The sequence below is a fragment of the Branchiostoma lanceolatum genome, chromosome 3, assembly GCF_035083965.1.
Source record: "Branchiostoma lanceolatum isolate klBraLanc5 chromosome 3, klBraLanc5.hap2, whole genome shotgun sequence".
NCBI classification, from domain to species: domain Eukaryota; kingdom Metazoa; phylum Chordata; class Leptocardii; order Amphioxiformes; family Branchiostomatidae; genus Branchiostoma; species Branchiostoma lanceolatum.
The window spans coordinates 9,641,378-9,656,039 of NC_089724.1; the positions used below are offsets into that span (position 1 = coordinate 9,641,378).

General features: G+C 43.7%; 2 protein-coding genes across 4 annotated transcripts in view; one reads left to right on the forward strand and one right to left on the reverse strand.

The window, feature by feature from the left end:
• Positions 1-696: 696 nt before the first annotated feature.
• Positions 697-5,409, forward strand: LOC136430109 (uncharacterized). The gene is made up of 5 exons (XM_066420419.1): positions 697-1,094; positions 1,876-1,991; positions 2,423-2,547; positions 2,993-3,173; positions 3,656-5,409. The coding sequence occupies exons 1-5, from the start codon at positions 861-863 to the stop codon at positions 3,939-3,941; spliced, it is 942 nt and encodes a 313-aa protein (XP_066276516.1). The 5' UTR covers positions 697-860; the 3' UTR covers positions 3,942-5,409.
• Positions 4,543-14,662, reverse strand: part of LOC136430108 (chromatin remodeling regulator CECR2-like) — a 37,175-nt gene continuing 27,055 nt past the window's right edge. For 2 of the 3 annotated variants that reach the window (XM_066420415.1, XM_066420418.1), the window contains 11 exons: positions 13,976-14,032; positions 13,422-13,511; positions 12,908-13,058; positions 12,285-12,464; positions 11,823-11,914; positions 11,473-11,538; positions 11,269-11,329; positions 10,950-11,047; positions 7,202-9,919; positions 6,616-6,746; positions 4,543-6,312 (listed from right to left, as the gene is read on the reverse strand). In XM_066420415.1, the coding sequence (XP_066276512.1) occupies positions 6,633-6,746; positions 7,202-9,919; positions 10,950-11,047; positions 11,269-11,329; positions 11,473-11,538; positions 11,823-11,914; positions 12,285-12,464; positions 12,908-13,058; positions 13,422-13,511; positions 13,976-14,032 (3,627 nt within the window). In that variant the 3' untranslated portion in view covers positions 4,543-6,312; positions 6,616-6,632. The remainder of the gene's footprint in view (positions 6,313-6,615; positions 6,747-7,201; positions 9,920-10,949; positions 11,048-11,268; positions 11,330-11,472; positions 11,539-11,822; positions 11,915-12,284; positions 12,465-12,907; positions 13,059-13,421; positions 13,512-13,975; positions 14,033-14,662) is intronic. The other variant, XM_066420416.1, reaches the window with a different exon arrangement.

A 14,662-nucleotide genomic window follows, 5' to 3' on the forward strand; every position in this document is an offset into this window, starting at 1 on the left:
GTACATATAACTTTCTGTAATACCATTAGTAGAGGTACCCCCTGACATCTGCTTGGTTTTAAGTCCCAGATATGGGAAGTGTAGGAGGGCTTATGTTACAGTATGACCTAGTTCTTGCTGGCCCCGACAGAAAATAACCAAAAATTGCATCAAAAAATTGCAAAATAAATCATTTTGAAGTAGTGTATGCCAAAAAAAATAATGGGGTCCTTTGGGTAAATATCCAATGCACAACTAAACCAAATTTCAGGTCCTCAGGTTTCAACACCACGACACTGGAGGCCATCATGTGCGACTTTTGTCTGAAAATGACCAAAAAACCTCCATAAAATCATTTTAAAAACTTATATCACAAAAATTTTAAAAGGGTCTGGGGGTATACACGTACTCTACCTGCATACCAAATTTCAGCTAATTTGGTCGACGGACGACCGAGAAGAAGCGATTTGAAGATTTGACAGGAGAAGAAGAAGGAGAAGAAGAAGGAGAAGAAGAAACCTGACAAAAACAATATGTTTCGTTGGCGAAACATAAATAGAAAACCTCGGACAAAAACGCCTAAAGACACGTCAAAAACCAGCCAGACCCACTCCTCTGCTTGGAGAGTACTCGGGAGGGTTATCTCAGTTCCAACATCTGCTTCTTGTTGCGGGTCGGCGAACTTCTCATCCTGGCACTACGTCACTTCGCTTGGCTCAGGCGGAAGTGAGACTATCACATGCGGAGTGGTGCCAGATCATGGTCTAAGATACCTGCAGGCTATAAAGGCAACGTTTTCACCACAGTTCGACCCATTGTACCTGAATAGAGTGTACGGGACGTTTGTAGTTCTTGATAGGTACGTAAGCAGTCTTGAAAGTATGGAAAAGCTTTGCTGGGTGCAGTTATTCGCGGTCTTTCTCGGGCTGAACCACCGAGCAGTCGGTGGACATTCTTTCGGCGATGCAGGCCTTTCCGCCCGAGGAGGAGAGAACTGTGACCCGGCGCCTCTCATCAAGTACCACGAGGGCCAGAAGGAGTGCATGTACATCGATCCTACAGGGGCCAGGAAAATCGGATTTGGATACGGCCTGGACAGAGCTGATGCCAAAAAGGTATAAAATTTGTCAGTCTGTTCAATCAAGGAGGTATTTAAACCTCCTTGGTTCAATCTCTCAGATCGTCTCTCCAATTACTCTCCAAGCAGAAGTTAGGCTTCGGCTTGTTTTCGACGTCTTATTCAGGCGTTTTGTTGGACTTTCTATTTTGTCATCTTTTCTCTTTATCAGCCAGCCTAACCTCTGCTCGGAGAGCGAGTACAAAGATATGAGTATATTGAGCCAGTGTATTTTCCCTGTATGATCCTTTATAAAGTCAGTCATTTTGAGGATGTCTAGCTATTACATAAATTAAACCAACTTTTATCTGTTCGATCTTTTTACTGAGAATAGCTACATATGTTTAGGGGCGACTGGTGAACGGATATAGATTCACAGCGCAGACATTCCCGATACGCCACCTAGTAAGAAAGCTTTCAAGGAGTAGCTTTTAAATCTGTGACGGTTCACTTCTGAACTTCAGAACCAGACAACGCAGTACGTGCTTGCACTCTCAATCACATGTGGTAGCTACAAAAGTCGCCGTGTCTATCGCAGCCTGTTCATCGACATTGCCAGCTCGAAAGAAATCTCCCAAAAAGATGTTGGGGTGAAATATTGTGACATTTTCTGGCAGATGGGTTTCTCGCAGCCTTTTTTGTACAATTTGAGAAATCATTTAAGACCCGTTTAAAATTCAAAACGCTAATGCTGACAAAAATGTCTCTTCATACGTCCCTTTTATCATAAAATGACTGTGGATTTATCTGCAATTTCCTGATTTTCTATTTCCGCGCAGGTGATAGCGAAACTGGGGGTAAACTTCACTAAGTTGTACAACGGACCAGCCACGCCCTTCGGATCAGCCTGTCATTGCAGTGACGTCATCTGTATCAGCGAACAACAGATTGCACAGTGAGTTTCACTCCCATCAAAATGTACATAAAAGATACATGTACCAAAAATAGCAGCGTCAAATTGCAGTATTTTTTGGACACCCTAAAGCTTTTGTCATGGTCGAGATGAATATTCCTGATTTGTCACAAAATGTCATAAGACATAATCATTAGAACAATAACTTACTGTCATCCCGGCACTACTCGGAGACTGCTTACCATTGGCAACAAGCTGAAAAAAAGACTCCAAAAAGCAAGATCACGATGTCAAGAACCTGTAAAGTTCTGGCTTACCGTAATCTCCAAGCAGATCTATCGGCAATGAATGCTACTTTTGCCCTTTGGACACTGTCATTGCCACCGATAGATCCTTGCCACCTATACATCTACTTGAAGATTAGGCTTACCGTATTTTCAGCCTTCCATGTAACTTGTGCGTTCTATTTACAGACTGTTTAAGGTGGCACTAGCCCAGGCCACGTCGGACGCGCACAAGGCGTTCAGCAGGTTTGACGAGCTGAGCTGTAACGTACAGAACGTGCTGGTGGACATGTCATACCTGTGGGGGTATGCAGGTGAGTTCGTTTACCGTCTTATCATCACATTTGTCTTTAGATTGTCATATCTTGTGAAATCTTTTCTTTCTTTAACTTCATGACGATATCAATCCAAGTTTTTAAGCCAGTTTTGGGGGCTGCAATCTGAATTGCAAAAAAAAATGTGACAAGGCAATGTGACAGTGAACATTAAATGAACTTACGATACTATTTATTCTAAATACAATCGTTCAATAGCTTCCACTCGAACCTAGAACTAATGTTGTCTTAGTGTTGCCTAGCCTCTACCAGACTCCATATATGTTGCTGGAAAAATTTGCCAAATAGACTGAATATCAATAACACGATAGAGGAGTTAGCCGACCGGCCATGGAGTATAGTTTTTAATCTGGCCAGTTTCTGATATTTTTCTAGCAACGTATGAAGCCTGGTAAAGACTAAATGTTTCCTACCGTTGTTTTAGATGTGAAGGGTTACTTTGGCGCGTTCCTGGCGTGGCTGGGGATCGGGAACTGGCATGCCGCGGCAGACGACCTGTCCCTGACGGAGTGGTGCATGCACTACGACTCCGGGAACATGAAGAGATGTATGGACGATGTGAAATACGTAAAGATGGGCAGCACCTGCTTCCAACCTTTCACAAGGTATTTTCCTAAACGCCGCGGTTAACATAGATCTAAACGCAACAAAGCATAACATTTCACCACCTCGATTACTTTCCAGAACAGTGTACTTCCCTAGTACTATGTCTAGTTTATCAGTCTTTTCTTTGAAACATTTCGAGCAGTAGCCATGCAAAAAACATTATAATTGAATTACAAAACACCTTAAAGACGCCCCTTTGTTGCCCATTTTAGTTTTGAAACATGTTAACAGCTAAATCTTTTCCAGCTTAAAAAACAGTTATTCTTTATCGCACGTGCGCAAATCTCTCCCTGCTAACTCATACTTTATCAACTAAAATGTTGTGCATGGATGAGCTACATACATGATAGAATAGACTAGTATTACAATGAATCTTTTTATAATACTTTGGCAGTATTGCCTTACATTGTACCGTGTACAACTGTCTAGCAATAACGTTCATTCATGATCATTCATACAGCGAACGTCTTTGTCGTTTTAGGAAGTGCAATTCCTCAGCTTGCTGCAAGGAGCAGGAGACGTGTTGCATGGACCGCTGGCGTTTCGTGGAGTACATCGAGAAGACCCTGCCGGAGTACCTGTGCTGTCCGTACCCGAATGCAGAGTGCTGTCCCGGCAGGAACGCCTGCTGTCCCCACGGCTACCCGAACTGCTGTCCCACCTACTGCTGTCCCCCCGGCTACCCCGTGTGCAAGAACAAGAAGTGTTTCTCTGTGGATGGGCTTATGATGGCCGAGCCCCATCATGATGGGATAGGAGAATATTAGCTTAGAGAATGAAAAGACTTTGTACACAAACAAGCAAAGTAATTTTTTCAACGGACGTTTCGGTGACAATCAAAGTCACCTCCCTGAGGGTGATTCTGACTGGTTCACATTGCACTGCAACACAGGTGTCACTGCTTATAGATGCGTTCCCAAGCGCAAAGTATTTACATTTATACACTGTTGCAGGGGAACGGTATCTACAATGTGGACAGAATTACCCTGGGGAAGGTGACAGATGGTCACCGAAAAGTTGGTTTAATAAATCACTTGGTTGTGTACAAAGATTTTTATTCAGTATCTTACCAACCTGGCGAAGCTATTCACTAGCAGCTTGTATGGAAGACAGGAACTTCATTGTAACCGTTTGATAACTTCCTAGTAAACTAGTGCCATGGTGCTGCTTTCCTCTGGTTCTCTGTTATACCAAATCCCGTTATGTGTAGCTTTGCACCAGTCATATCTATCATGAATAACGTTTTATTTTCCTGGGCTTTATAAAGGAATTGCATACAAAACAAATGTATTGTTATACTACAAATCTGTTTTTGTTTCCTACATAGCCTATTACTCACAATCTCAGAAAAAAAGGAACATGTCAAAATTTTTGATAGAATTGAATTTATTGACCTTCACAAAAACTGTACACTATTTGTGCCTCACAACAACAAAAAAAAGGTTGAACACAGGCTTTGGAATAATGAAACCACAAAATACCACAAGCCAGGACAGAGGTAAGAGCTCATGCATCCCATTTCGTACCGTAACACTGGAAAATTAGGACAAAGCACTGTACGTCCTTAAATTGTCTGCATACAAATCATTGTCATAGTCCTGAATCACCTGAGTCCATAGTCAGGAATTATATTACCTCCAACTTCAAATAAAGCAGAATAGAAAACAAAAAAAAGGAAAATCAAGAAATGTACAACTGTGTCTCTCTTTATTCTACACATCCTAGCTACATGCAAATAAATAGTTATGACACACAGAACACCCACCATCTTTATCTCATCTTCTAACCGAGAGCTAATCTAACAATTCCACGTAAAATCGCTAGATGGCATCACTGATAACATAGCTGCATTCCATCTACCGGTAAGGGGACTCTGAATCATATGAATGCACATACTCCAAGAACAACATACTTCAAAATATACACATTTCGCATCCTGTACAAAGCTGAGATTGGCAAAAACACCAGAAGATTACACAAGTATCTCCATAAATTAAGTCTGACAGCCCCGCCATCGGGAATATTTCATCACACAGTAAAGAACGATTGTAGCCAGCAACAAAAAATCGATTTAGCCAGGAAAGTTCAATTTTGCTGCAAACACTTTACTCTCAAGCAACATTATACTTCTATCTTAGTGTATTCCATACTGATAATTTCATTCAAACCATTTCCAAAATGCCAATAGAATATGATTCAAAACCACCCCGCAAAGAATGCCAATAACAACATGAAGTTTATCAACCAAAAAGGAAAAAAAAAGCTGTAAGATGTCATACATTATTGCTGGCAAGAGGTTTCTTTTCACAGCAAAATTGAACTTACCCAGCCAGTTTACAATCATGTATAGACAGTATTGCTACCTATGAATGACTTTATACCCTGAATATGTGAGGAACTGTTTGTTCAGAAGTTTTTTGGCCAAAATGGGTGAGGGGAAAACAGATTGAAAAGTATCTCACTTCAGGAAACATATTGGTTGACACTTTACTTAAAATCTGTGTATTATGACATACTTCTGCATTCTTCTTCACCCATCTTGGCACATCCTTCCATCCTACTGTTAAGGCCACTACAACTGTCTCCCATAGCTACTTGCAATTCACAATTTTAGCAAACTCTACAGTCTCTACACCACAGATAGAACACAGATTTCCACGTTTGGGCTAAAATTCACCACATCTGAGTATTTCCAAAAGTAAATCTCCTTAAATCTTTCTGCTAATTTATACTTTGTAACACCATGAAAAACAGTAACCTTCTATTGTGCACATCTTGATATTGTCATAAAAAGTAACTTCACTTCTTGGTTGCATATCATTTAAAATCTGGAGGAAGGCATCCTGGAAAGGATGGTCTCAAATGTTCAGATATGTATCAGAAAATGTGTTTGTTGCTCCTCCAATGCTTAGAAAGCATCAGAAGAACATTGCTTAAAACTTTCCACACTGTATAACGACCAATTTACAAGTCTTTCTCATGAAGATAGGCAAAGCTTCTGGCTATACAGGAACTTTGTCACGGAACATGTTGAACATTTGAGACCATCTCTGTAAGATCGAGGTAGCTTGAGGTTGGTGGTTGATCGCATCGAGAGACCAAGCTGGAACTAAGGCACATTTCATCAGCTTCAGTCTCCTGTACAAAACACAAAATAGGCATAATGCACCCACATTACTTCAATCAATAGCAGTGTTTCTAGTCTATGTGACTAAAACATGATTTAATCAGGCTAGCAGTTTTTTTCTATGATAACAGAAAAATAAAGATGGTCCTTTCCAAGATATTCTAAAAGCCAGCGATTATCATTCCAATTTCACAGAAAAGATATTCAACAGAGACTGCACGACAAGTATATTATGTACGTTGCAATATGCATGAATTCAAGTTGTAACATGTATCAAAGGCACAGATGACACAAAAAAGGAAAGCAGTTTTTACCTGAAGATAGCATGCTTTCACTGTGGTGGCAGTTCACCATTCCTGACCTGCTGGTAGCTAGCTGCTGGGTAGCTCATGGTGGTTGGCTGGGGGGTAAGCTTGGGATCTGCATACTGAGTAGCTGCTGGATACTGGGGAAAGTAAAGTGGAAGTGTGGAACAAATGTCCGTCATACAAGGATGTTTTGGACTCAAATGTGGATTTTATTTGAACTTTGTGCAAGGTTTAAATAGTGTAAATGCAGAAATGTTCGCGGTGATTTTATGTGCGCGGTAAACTCTTTACCAAAAACACATTGTGTGACTGTAGCGCTACCATTGTGTCAAACACGAACTCAAAACCACCGCGAACACTCCATTTTCTCCCTAATGTGAAATTAAATCCCTGCAAACATTTCTGCATTTATAGTAACTGATAACTGGTAACTGAGTTTTGTACTTCAAATATGAAATTTGTCCCAATTGCTGCAAAATATCAAATCAAAAGTAAGTGATAAAAGAGACCAAAGAAATTAGCTAGCATGATACAACTGATTAAGGCAGCATAAAACTGAAATCTTTCACTGTGTGACAGAAGAAAAATGTACCTGATGAGGGGGGTAGGGTCTCTTCATCTGCTGCTCCTGGTACATCTGCTGTGCGTACATCTCCCGGTACATGGGGTGGTTGGGTGGGAGGCCCTGCATGGGCATGCCTGGACGGGGGTAACTCCCCATCATCTGTCCGTTCATGCCCCGCTGTAACTGGCTCACCAGATGAGGGGATGCTTGCGATTGGTTGATTGGCTGAGGCATGGCCTCTGATTGGCTATGGAATGGGAAAGGCGGGGCCGCTGACATGGCAGGCTTGGGTTTTGGTTGGCTGTCTAAGTCTAGGATTTCTTTCGGGCTGCTCGATCTACTGTCGCCTTCTGTCGCTGCCGGTTCCACCGGCTTTGGTTTCGGTTTGTCGTCAAATCCGATGTCGTCATCCCCATCTATCAAACTGGACACTGCTACGGTGCTCAACGTTGCCTCTGTGGACGTGGAGGTTGCAGCAGACATTGATGTACTAAAACCTGGCATTGCCGGGTTGGCTACTCTGTGTATGGGTGTGGCAGTCTGTGATTGGGGGGAGGAGGTGGCTGTGTTGAACGGTAACCTGCTCTGTACGCCATTAGCAAAGCCTGCCTCGGGATGTCTTCCGTAGTAGGGACCGGGAGCACCGTAGGGCGGCATGTGGGGTTGTGAGGGGCCCATGGCGAGGTGCCGCGGGGCGGACGGCAGACGTGGACTCATCAGCAGCTTGACCAGCTGGGACTCCTGCCTGGGTGGCTGGGAGGGGGACGGGCCCTCACCCATGGGAACTCCCGGGTGGGCCTGACTAACCCCCGGGTGAGGGATGGCCGGTCCGTCCTGCCCCTGTGGCATGGACCCATACTGCCCCTGGGGCATGTGGGGGTGGTGGTAAGGCACTTGTGGAGACATCATGTGTGGGGACGAGCCCATCCCGTGCGGAGGGTTGCCCATCATCTGTGACCTCATGGGCATGCCGTGGTGCATGGACATCCTGTGCATTCCCACTCCAGGGGGCATATGTCCAGCACTGCTGCCCGGCGGCATTCGGTACTGGGGCGGGATCTGATGGGGGTGGAGCGGAACCTGGTATCTCTGCATGGGATGCGACGGCATTCGCGGCACTGGCACGCCTGTCATGGCTGGACCACTGGCAGGAACCTGCATCTGTGGATGCTGGGGAGGAAGAGGTGTTCCAGCCGCGTGGGAAGTGGGAACACCAGGGGTGGTCGAAGTTGACAATGTTGCCGTTGCCATGGCAGATCCTTCCTGTGGGAGTCCTGGACTGTCCTTTTTGATGGGCTCCCCAGTCATTGGGGCCTTCTTATTTGTAATGTCTGATGCTTCTGATGCCTGACTATCTTCTATTTTGTCTCCACTACTGTCAGTGCTGCCCTCTTTCTTCTCAGGCGGTGGAGATTTGAGTTGCTGTTGATTATCTTGCTGACTTCCAGTCATTGGTTCAGACAACTCTCCCTGTACAGAAGTAGCCTTATCTTTGCTTTCACTGCCTGTATCTTCTGATTTTGATTGTGTTTCGTCTTTTTTCTCACCTGGCTGACCCTCAGGTGTTTGCCTGGAGCTTGGATCCCCTGTTGCGTCAGGCGGCGTGGTATTATTGCTGTTGTGAGGCAGGGTTGCTGGGGGATATGGGGCCATAGGTTGGCTGGATGGGGCAAGAGGCTGCCCCTGGGGCCCAAAGGCAGCTGGGTTGACCAGAGAATACCTTCTCTCTTGCTGCATGTAGTTTCCCTGAGACATTGGCGGCGGCCCCTGCATCTGAGGGTGGGGGAGCCCAGGAGGTGGCCCCTGGGGTGCCGACGGATGTGGCCCCTGAAGAGCCCCTGGCGGCGGGCCCTGAGGAGGAACCTGATGTGGCCCCTGGGGGGGCTGTCCTGGGTGGGGTGCACCGGGCGACGCCTGTGGTCTGTTGACCCACTCTCTGGAATGTTGGTTCAAGTCGATCATCTGGGGGTACCGTTGCTGCATGGGGTAACCTGGCTGGGGCTGCCCTGCTCCAGGCTGAGGTGGTCTCTGACCCTGAGTTATCATGGGGTTACGTTGGTCATAGGGGTTGGGAGGGCCCTGCCCCGGGGCCGGGGGCATCCACTGCTGTCCGCTGTAAGGTGGCATGTTTGGTGGTCTCTGATTGGGTGGAACTTGCGGGCTGTTAGCAGCATATGGTGGAACTCCCTGTTGTTGGGGGTACCCATTGGGAGGCATATTTGGAGGCATTCTGTACATAGGGTTCCCTTGGCCGGGACCGTTACTATACGGCATGTTTGGGGGCCTGTTGGGGTCGTAAGGCCCAGGTGGTCTTTGTCCCACCTCCTTCCCCATACGGTGCCTCAGGAAGGCCTCGTGCAGTGCGTTCCGCCCGTCCGGGGCCATCCCTGGGTGCTGGGGCGGGTATCCCTGTACAGGACGGGGGTACATTCCAGGTCTGGGCCCTCCGTTAGGCTGCATGTAGGGATGACCGGGTCTGGCCATGGGGTGGCCTGGTGGATAGTTCATCCCCCCAGGGGCCTGGGATATTACAGTACCATTGGCCATTCGATGGATCTGCATTTCATTGGGCATGTATGGAAACGGCGGCTGCACTTTATTGTACGAGTTGTCCATCTCCGTTCCTAGGGGCGGACTCTCCTGGTCTCTGTTGTGATAAAGTACAACTTGACCAGACGGCCCCTTTTCACCTGGCTTCTTCTTCTTCTTCTTGATCTCTGAGACAGGTATATCATCTTCTCCAACCTGTTACAAGAAATTTGGTAAGACAGAGCTGTAAAACATTGTGGCTAGCAGTTATCCGTACCATCTTTATGTTTAAACTTCGAGGATAAAAAATTGTAATCATCTTTCCATGGAATCTTAAAGTTAGATGTATTTTCTTTCTTGGAATAACAAACACTGAAAATATACACCAACATCACAAGCATTTATCCGAAAATGTAGTGTTAAAAAATATGTTGCAATAAGCTACCTGGCAAGAACTTGCAAATAAAGTTACTTATTATGGTATATAGGTAAACTGAATTCAATCAAGCCTCCTGTGACCGCTCGCCGGCCTGTAACCGCCTCGCAACCCAAGAGCTTGATGGCTATGGCCGCTAACTCAAGTGAATCCTCCTTTCTAAATATGGATAATTTATGCAGCCGTCACCAGCCCACAGAGCTGTCTGCCCAGGCCAGACTCTAGTTCCTAAGGATCTATTGCTGTTGCTATCCAGTGATTGACAGCTGCAGATGTCTGATCTGCAGGTGGTAGGAAGAGAGTTTCACAGGCCATTTCTCTGTACTTTGAACATTTTTCGGCTGTCAAGTCTTTTCTTGTTGGATTTTCAAACTTGGTTTTTGATGTGGGAGAAACTGACATTGTCTGCCTCTAAAGGAACAGATAAACTAAGGAGGTTTAAAATCCCTTTTAACCGGCTTGGATACATCTCATTTCTCACCCTCCCAACATCTGGATCTCATTTCCCATCCCTTCCTCCCTGTCTGCTTGTGGTGCCAGTTGTGACAGCTAACAGACAGGATAACAAGGTGGTTTCTATGGCAATGGGAGCCTAGCTGAAATCCTGCCCTATGATTGGTGTTACCATTTTTGATAACAGTCCTCCTGGCTTAGAGCAACCAGAGCACAAACTCCGCGGGGAGGGGAGAGAAACCCCCGGACATCTGGAGTTTGCGTTATACAGACTAGTATATAGGCTATACAAAGGTCGCTGGTTTGAAAATTGCTAACATAAGATGAAGGATATATTGATAGGAAAGCACAGCATACCTGGTACTCGTCATCACTGTCTGCCTCTTCTTTAGGGAACTCTTTCCTCATGTTCTTCTTGAACAGCCTCTCCAGTTTCTGTGCCATCTCAGTGTATTCTGTAAGAAGATTAAAGATTTAAGACAGTTGATGGGGTAAGGTTTTTGTCCTGAATGACAAGGGAGGCGTGTGTGCAAAAACATCAACATAGGGAAAATACACTATGAATCTAGTGAGTGTGATAAAAAGAGAAGGGGGAAATGTAGGTTTTTGACAATCCTTTCCTCGAAGTTTTGAAGGAATAGCTAAAAGCTTTTGTCTACCTATATGTGGCACCTACCATTGTTGGGCCCATTGTAGTCAAGACAGTTGTCAAACATGAGCTGGAAGTCAGCGACCAACTAAGAAAGAACAGTGCAAAAAAGGTTGTTAATATAATAACCAACAGTTCATGCTTTTGGACATACATTCCAGGCCTTCATCTACAGTTACTTCCATGAAAAGTTACAGCAAAATGTAATGACAAAGAAGAAAGTCTCATTACTTCCTCTTTCTTGTTGTAGACCTTGTCGTTGAGTTTCTTCTCTATTGATGACAGGTCCATAGGGTGCTGGGAGAATAAAATGACAAATGAGTAAATACATCATTTCTGAGCATTTGTCTTAAGCTAAAAAAAAAAGAAGCAAATTGGAATATGGTTAAAATTTTAAAGCCTCAACATTTAAGGTTAATCTTCATCACTGCTACATGAAATCAGCAGAATATGTATCAAAAGCCTTAAGACTGGCAATCTATTCTATGTATGATAGAATATAGAATTACAGCAGCTTCATTTTCTCTTTTTCTTTGATGATTGTAAAATGTTAATGTTGGTTTCATTTGATGAAGACTCACCTCAATGATGTCATGGTAGCCGGGAGCATAAGACTCGTCAACAGGCTCAGCAAACGGCCAGGCATCTTCGTGTGCCTTCACTGAATCAAAAACTGGAGAGGCAAAAAAAAAAAAAAATGTTGGTTAAGACCTTTATGCAATGACTGCAGCAGGGGGTTAGTCTGCTGGTAGTGGGGTGTGTTTCACTACCATACTCTTTCCCAAATGCTGAGTGCTAAGCAGAGAAAACAGCAGGTACCATTTTTAAATCTTTGGTACGACTCAGGGATCAAACTCACAACTTACTGAATGTAGAAAAAAAGTATCCCTGAAATTTTCCTTAATTTTGAGCTCACACGAACAGTCACCAAATGTGTGATAGTTGGTAAGTCAAAGCTCAAACATATTCCATGTTTTTGTGCTGCTGAAGTGACAAGGAATTTGAAAGAAAAAAAAGGTGACATGCAGCAGAGAAGTCCTTACCCTTGTACATAGCTATGTACACATCATCATCCAGCTCAAACATGTCAGCATCAGAGCTGTCCTGGGTGTCGGCTGGCTGAGGGGAGTCCTCAAAAGACTTCAGCAGCTCGGGCGGGATCTCCTTACCCTGCGCCAACAGCCACGCCTTCTCCTCCCGTAGACGCGCTCGCTTCTCTCGTGCTAAATTAGATGAAGGATAATGTTCAATGAAAAGAAACACAGAAAAATCCACAATTGATATCAAGAAATATACACAAATCACGCTAATAAATAACCATTTTTACGTTTATGTCTCTTGTTGTCTTTTATGTTGTACTTTTCGTACCGGAAAACTGCCCGGCCGGGCCCCAGCTTTGAAATGTGACCCTAGCATTACAGAGATACATGTAACATCAAGTTTTTCAGAATTTTCCTGACTGAAACACTGCCTTATAGCTGTGATCCTTTTGCAAGGGAGACAACTGGTAGAGGTGACTTACATCACCTGTTTTGTCTCCCCCTCCATTCATTGTTATGTAAAAGTAAGCAGACAAATAAAGAAATAAAGATCCATCTTTATTCTTCATAGGATCTCCTTTAACAATTTTGTAGCTCTCTTTCAACAACAGTTCCAATATGCTCACCTTCGCGAGCCCTTTCCATGGCCTCCTCCCGTAGCTTAGCCCGTCTTTCTCGATCTTTCTTTCTCTCTTCTTCCAGCTTTTTCCTAAGTTCAGCTTCTTCCTTCATCTGTCTTTCCTGCTCCTCGGCAAGGGCAATGGCAGCCAGCCTCTCCTGATGGAATCAGACATGGATGTTAGGAAATCAATACATGTATTGATAGAAAACCATGCAGTACAATTTTTTTTCAAAGGCCTGAGGATCATGAAAAACAGTTTAACTCCTACACTTGCATGTAACTGATAGAGCTGCTACTGCACCAAGTCGCTACATATCGGTTATGGAGACTGCAAAAGGCAATACCAGATATGCTCTGTAACATCAACAACCCTACGGTTCATGCATATAATCTAAATCAAACTAACAAATACTGCAAAAGACTGTGCACCAGTAGTGTTTGTTGGGTCAGCTTTATCTTCAAGCATGTGAGGTCAATGAAGTAACGGCATTGTGAAACACGAAGTCTGTCATACTCACATCCTCTTCCTGCTTAATCCGGAGAACCTGTATCCTCTCGGAGGCTCTTCTAGGTGCAAGGTCAAATAGCTTCTTCTCTTGTAACTTCTCCTGCACAACAAAACATTCATTGTTATCACTTTGTACTTGTCACCTGTGTAAAAATCAAATAGACTTCTAAGTCTACAATTCCTGGAAATTTATGAGAAATAGTACCATATCAGGCATGGAATTCTATTTAGGGCATTAGGAAAGTACCCTCTAGAATTGAGTTGAGTATTCTATTATCTATATCTTTGAGGAAAATCCAAATAAAATGTTCCTTGAAACGGCTTCTACTTGGACTAGGAGTATCAATCATTTAACACATTTAATCATCATTTCAAACTTCTGCATTCAAAACCTTTGCTTTTTGCTTTGTTTTTGCAAGGTATCTCTGTCAAAATTCTAGGCCAGTTCGATTTTCTTCACCCTCTTTTTACATTTACATTTATCTGAACTGTTTTTTTTCTAATTCTTGAGTGGGTGGGCTATTGAGAATTCCATGCCATGGTACAGAGCAGACAAAGACATACATCATGGGTGTCGGCAGCAATGCCTGCCCAGCGAGCATAGATAGTGTCAATGTTGTCCTTGGTGGTCATGAAACAACAAAACAAGACAGGAACAATGTTAGTGTCTGTCTACTACGAGTCCAAATGTACATGGTACTGTACAGTATACCTAGGGAATTTGTGTATCTCCAGAGAGAATTTGTTTCCATGCCAATTGTTTTTAACAATCTTAGCAGGATTAATACATGTGTGCATGTGATTGTAAAATTTGTGTATAAATGGTAGTCATTTTTTCAGCAGCCACTTTCAATGTCATTCTTACAAAGTATGGTAGGACTGAGTTGGTAGGAGCCATTTCAAATACCCAATTACAGTAGTAAGATATGACCCAGCTACTTGAATTCCTTCTTTAATCTTTAATCTTTAGTCTTTATTCCTTTAATCAACATAGCAGAAACACAATGAAAAAAGTCCTACTTCTGAATTGTGTTGATTTTAGATAAGGGATACAATCCAGTTAAACACTGATTACCGAAATACATAGGCTGGACACAAAACCAATATGATTCGGTTTGGATTTTCCTGTTGTAATGGAGGAAAGAACTGTTCAGTCTACTAGTTCATGCTTTGATCACACTCAGAGACACATAATGACACCTTTGAATACCTGTGATTATCAGTCACACTAATCATAGGATCTGCAACCTG

Bases quoted from the DNA above. Each gene is read 5' to 3' on its own strand.
- LOC136430109 (XM_066420419.1), top strand. From the start codon at position 861: ATGGAAAAGCTTTGCTGGGTGCAGTTATTCGCGGTCTTTCTCGGGCTG. The intron at 1,992-2,422 runs GTGAGTTTCACT...TTCTATTTACAG, and splicing joins AGCGAACAACAGATTGCACA to ACTGTTTAAGGTGGCACTAG. The intron at 2,548-2,992 runs GTGAGTTCGTTT...CCGTTGTTTTAG, and splicing joins ATACCTGTGGGGGTATGCAG to ATGTGAAGGGTTACTTTGGC.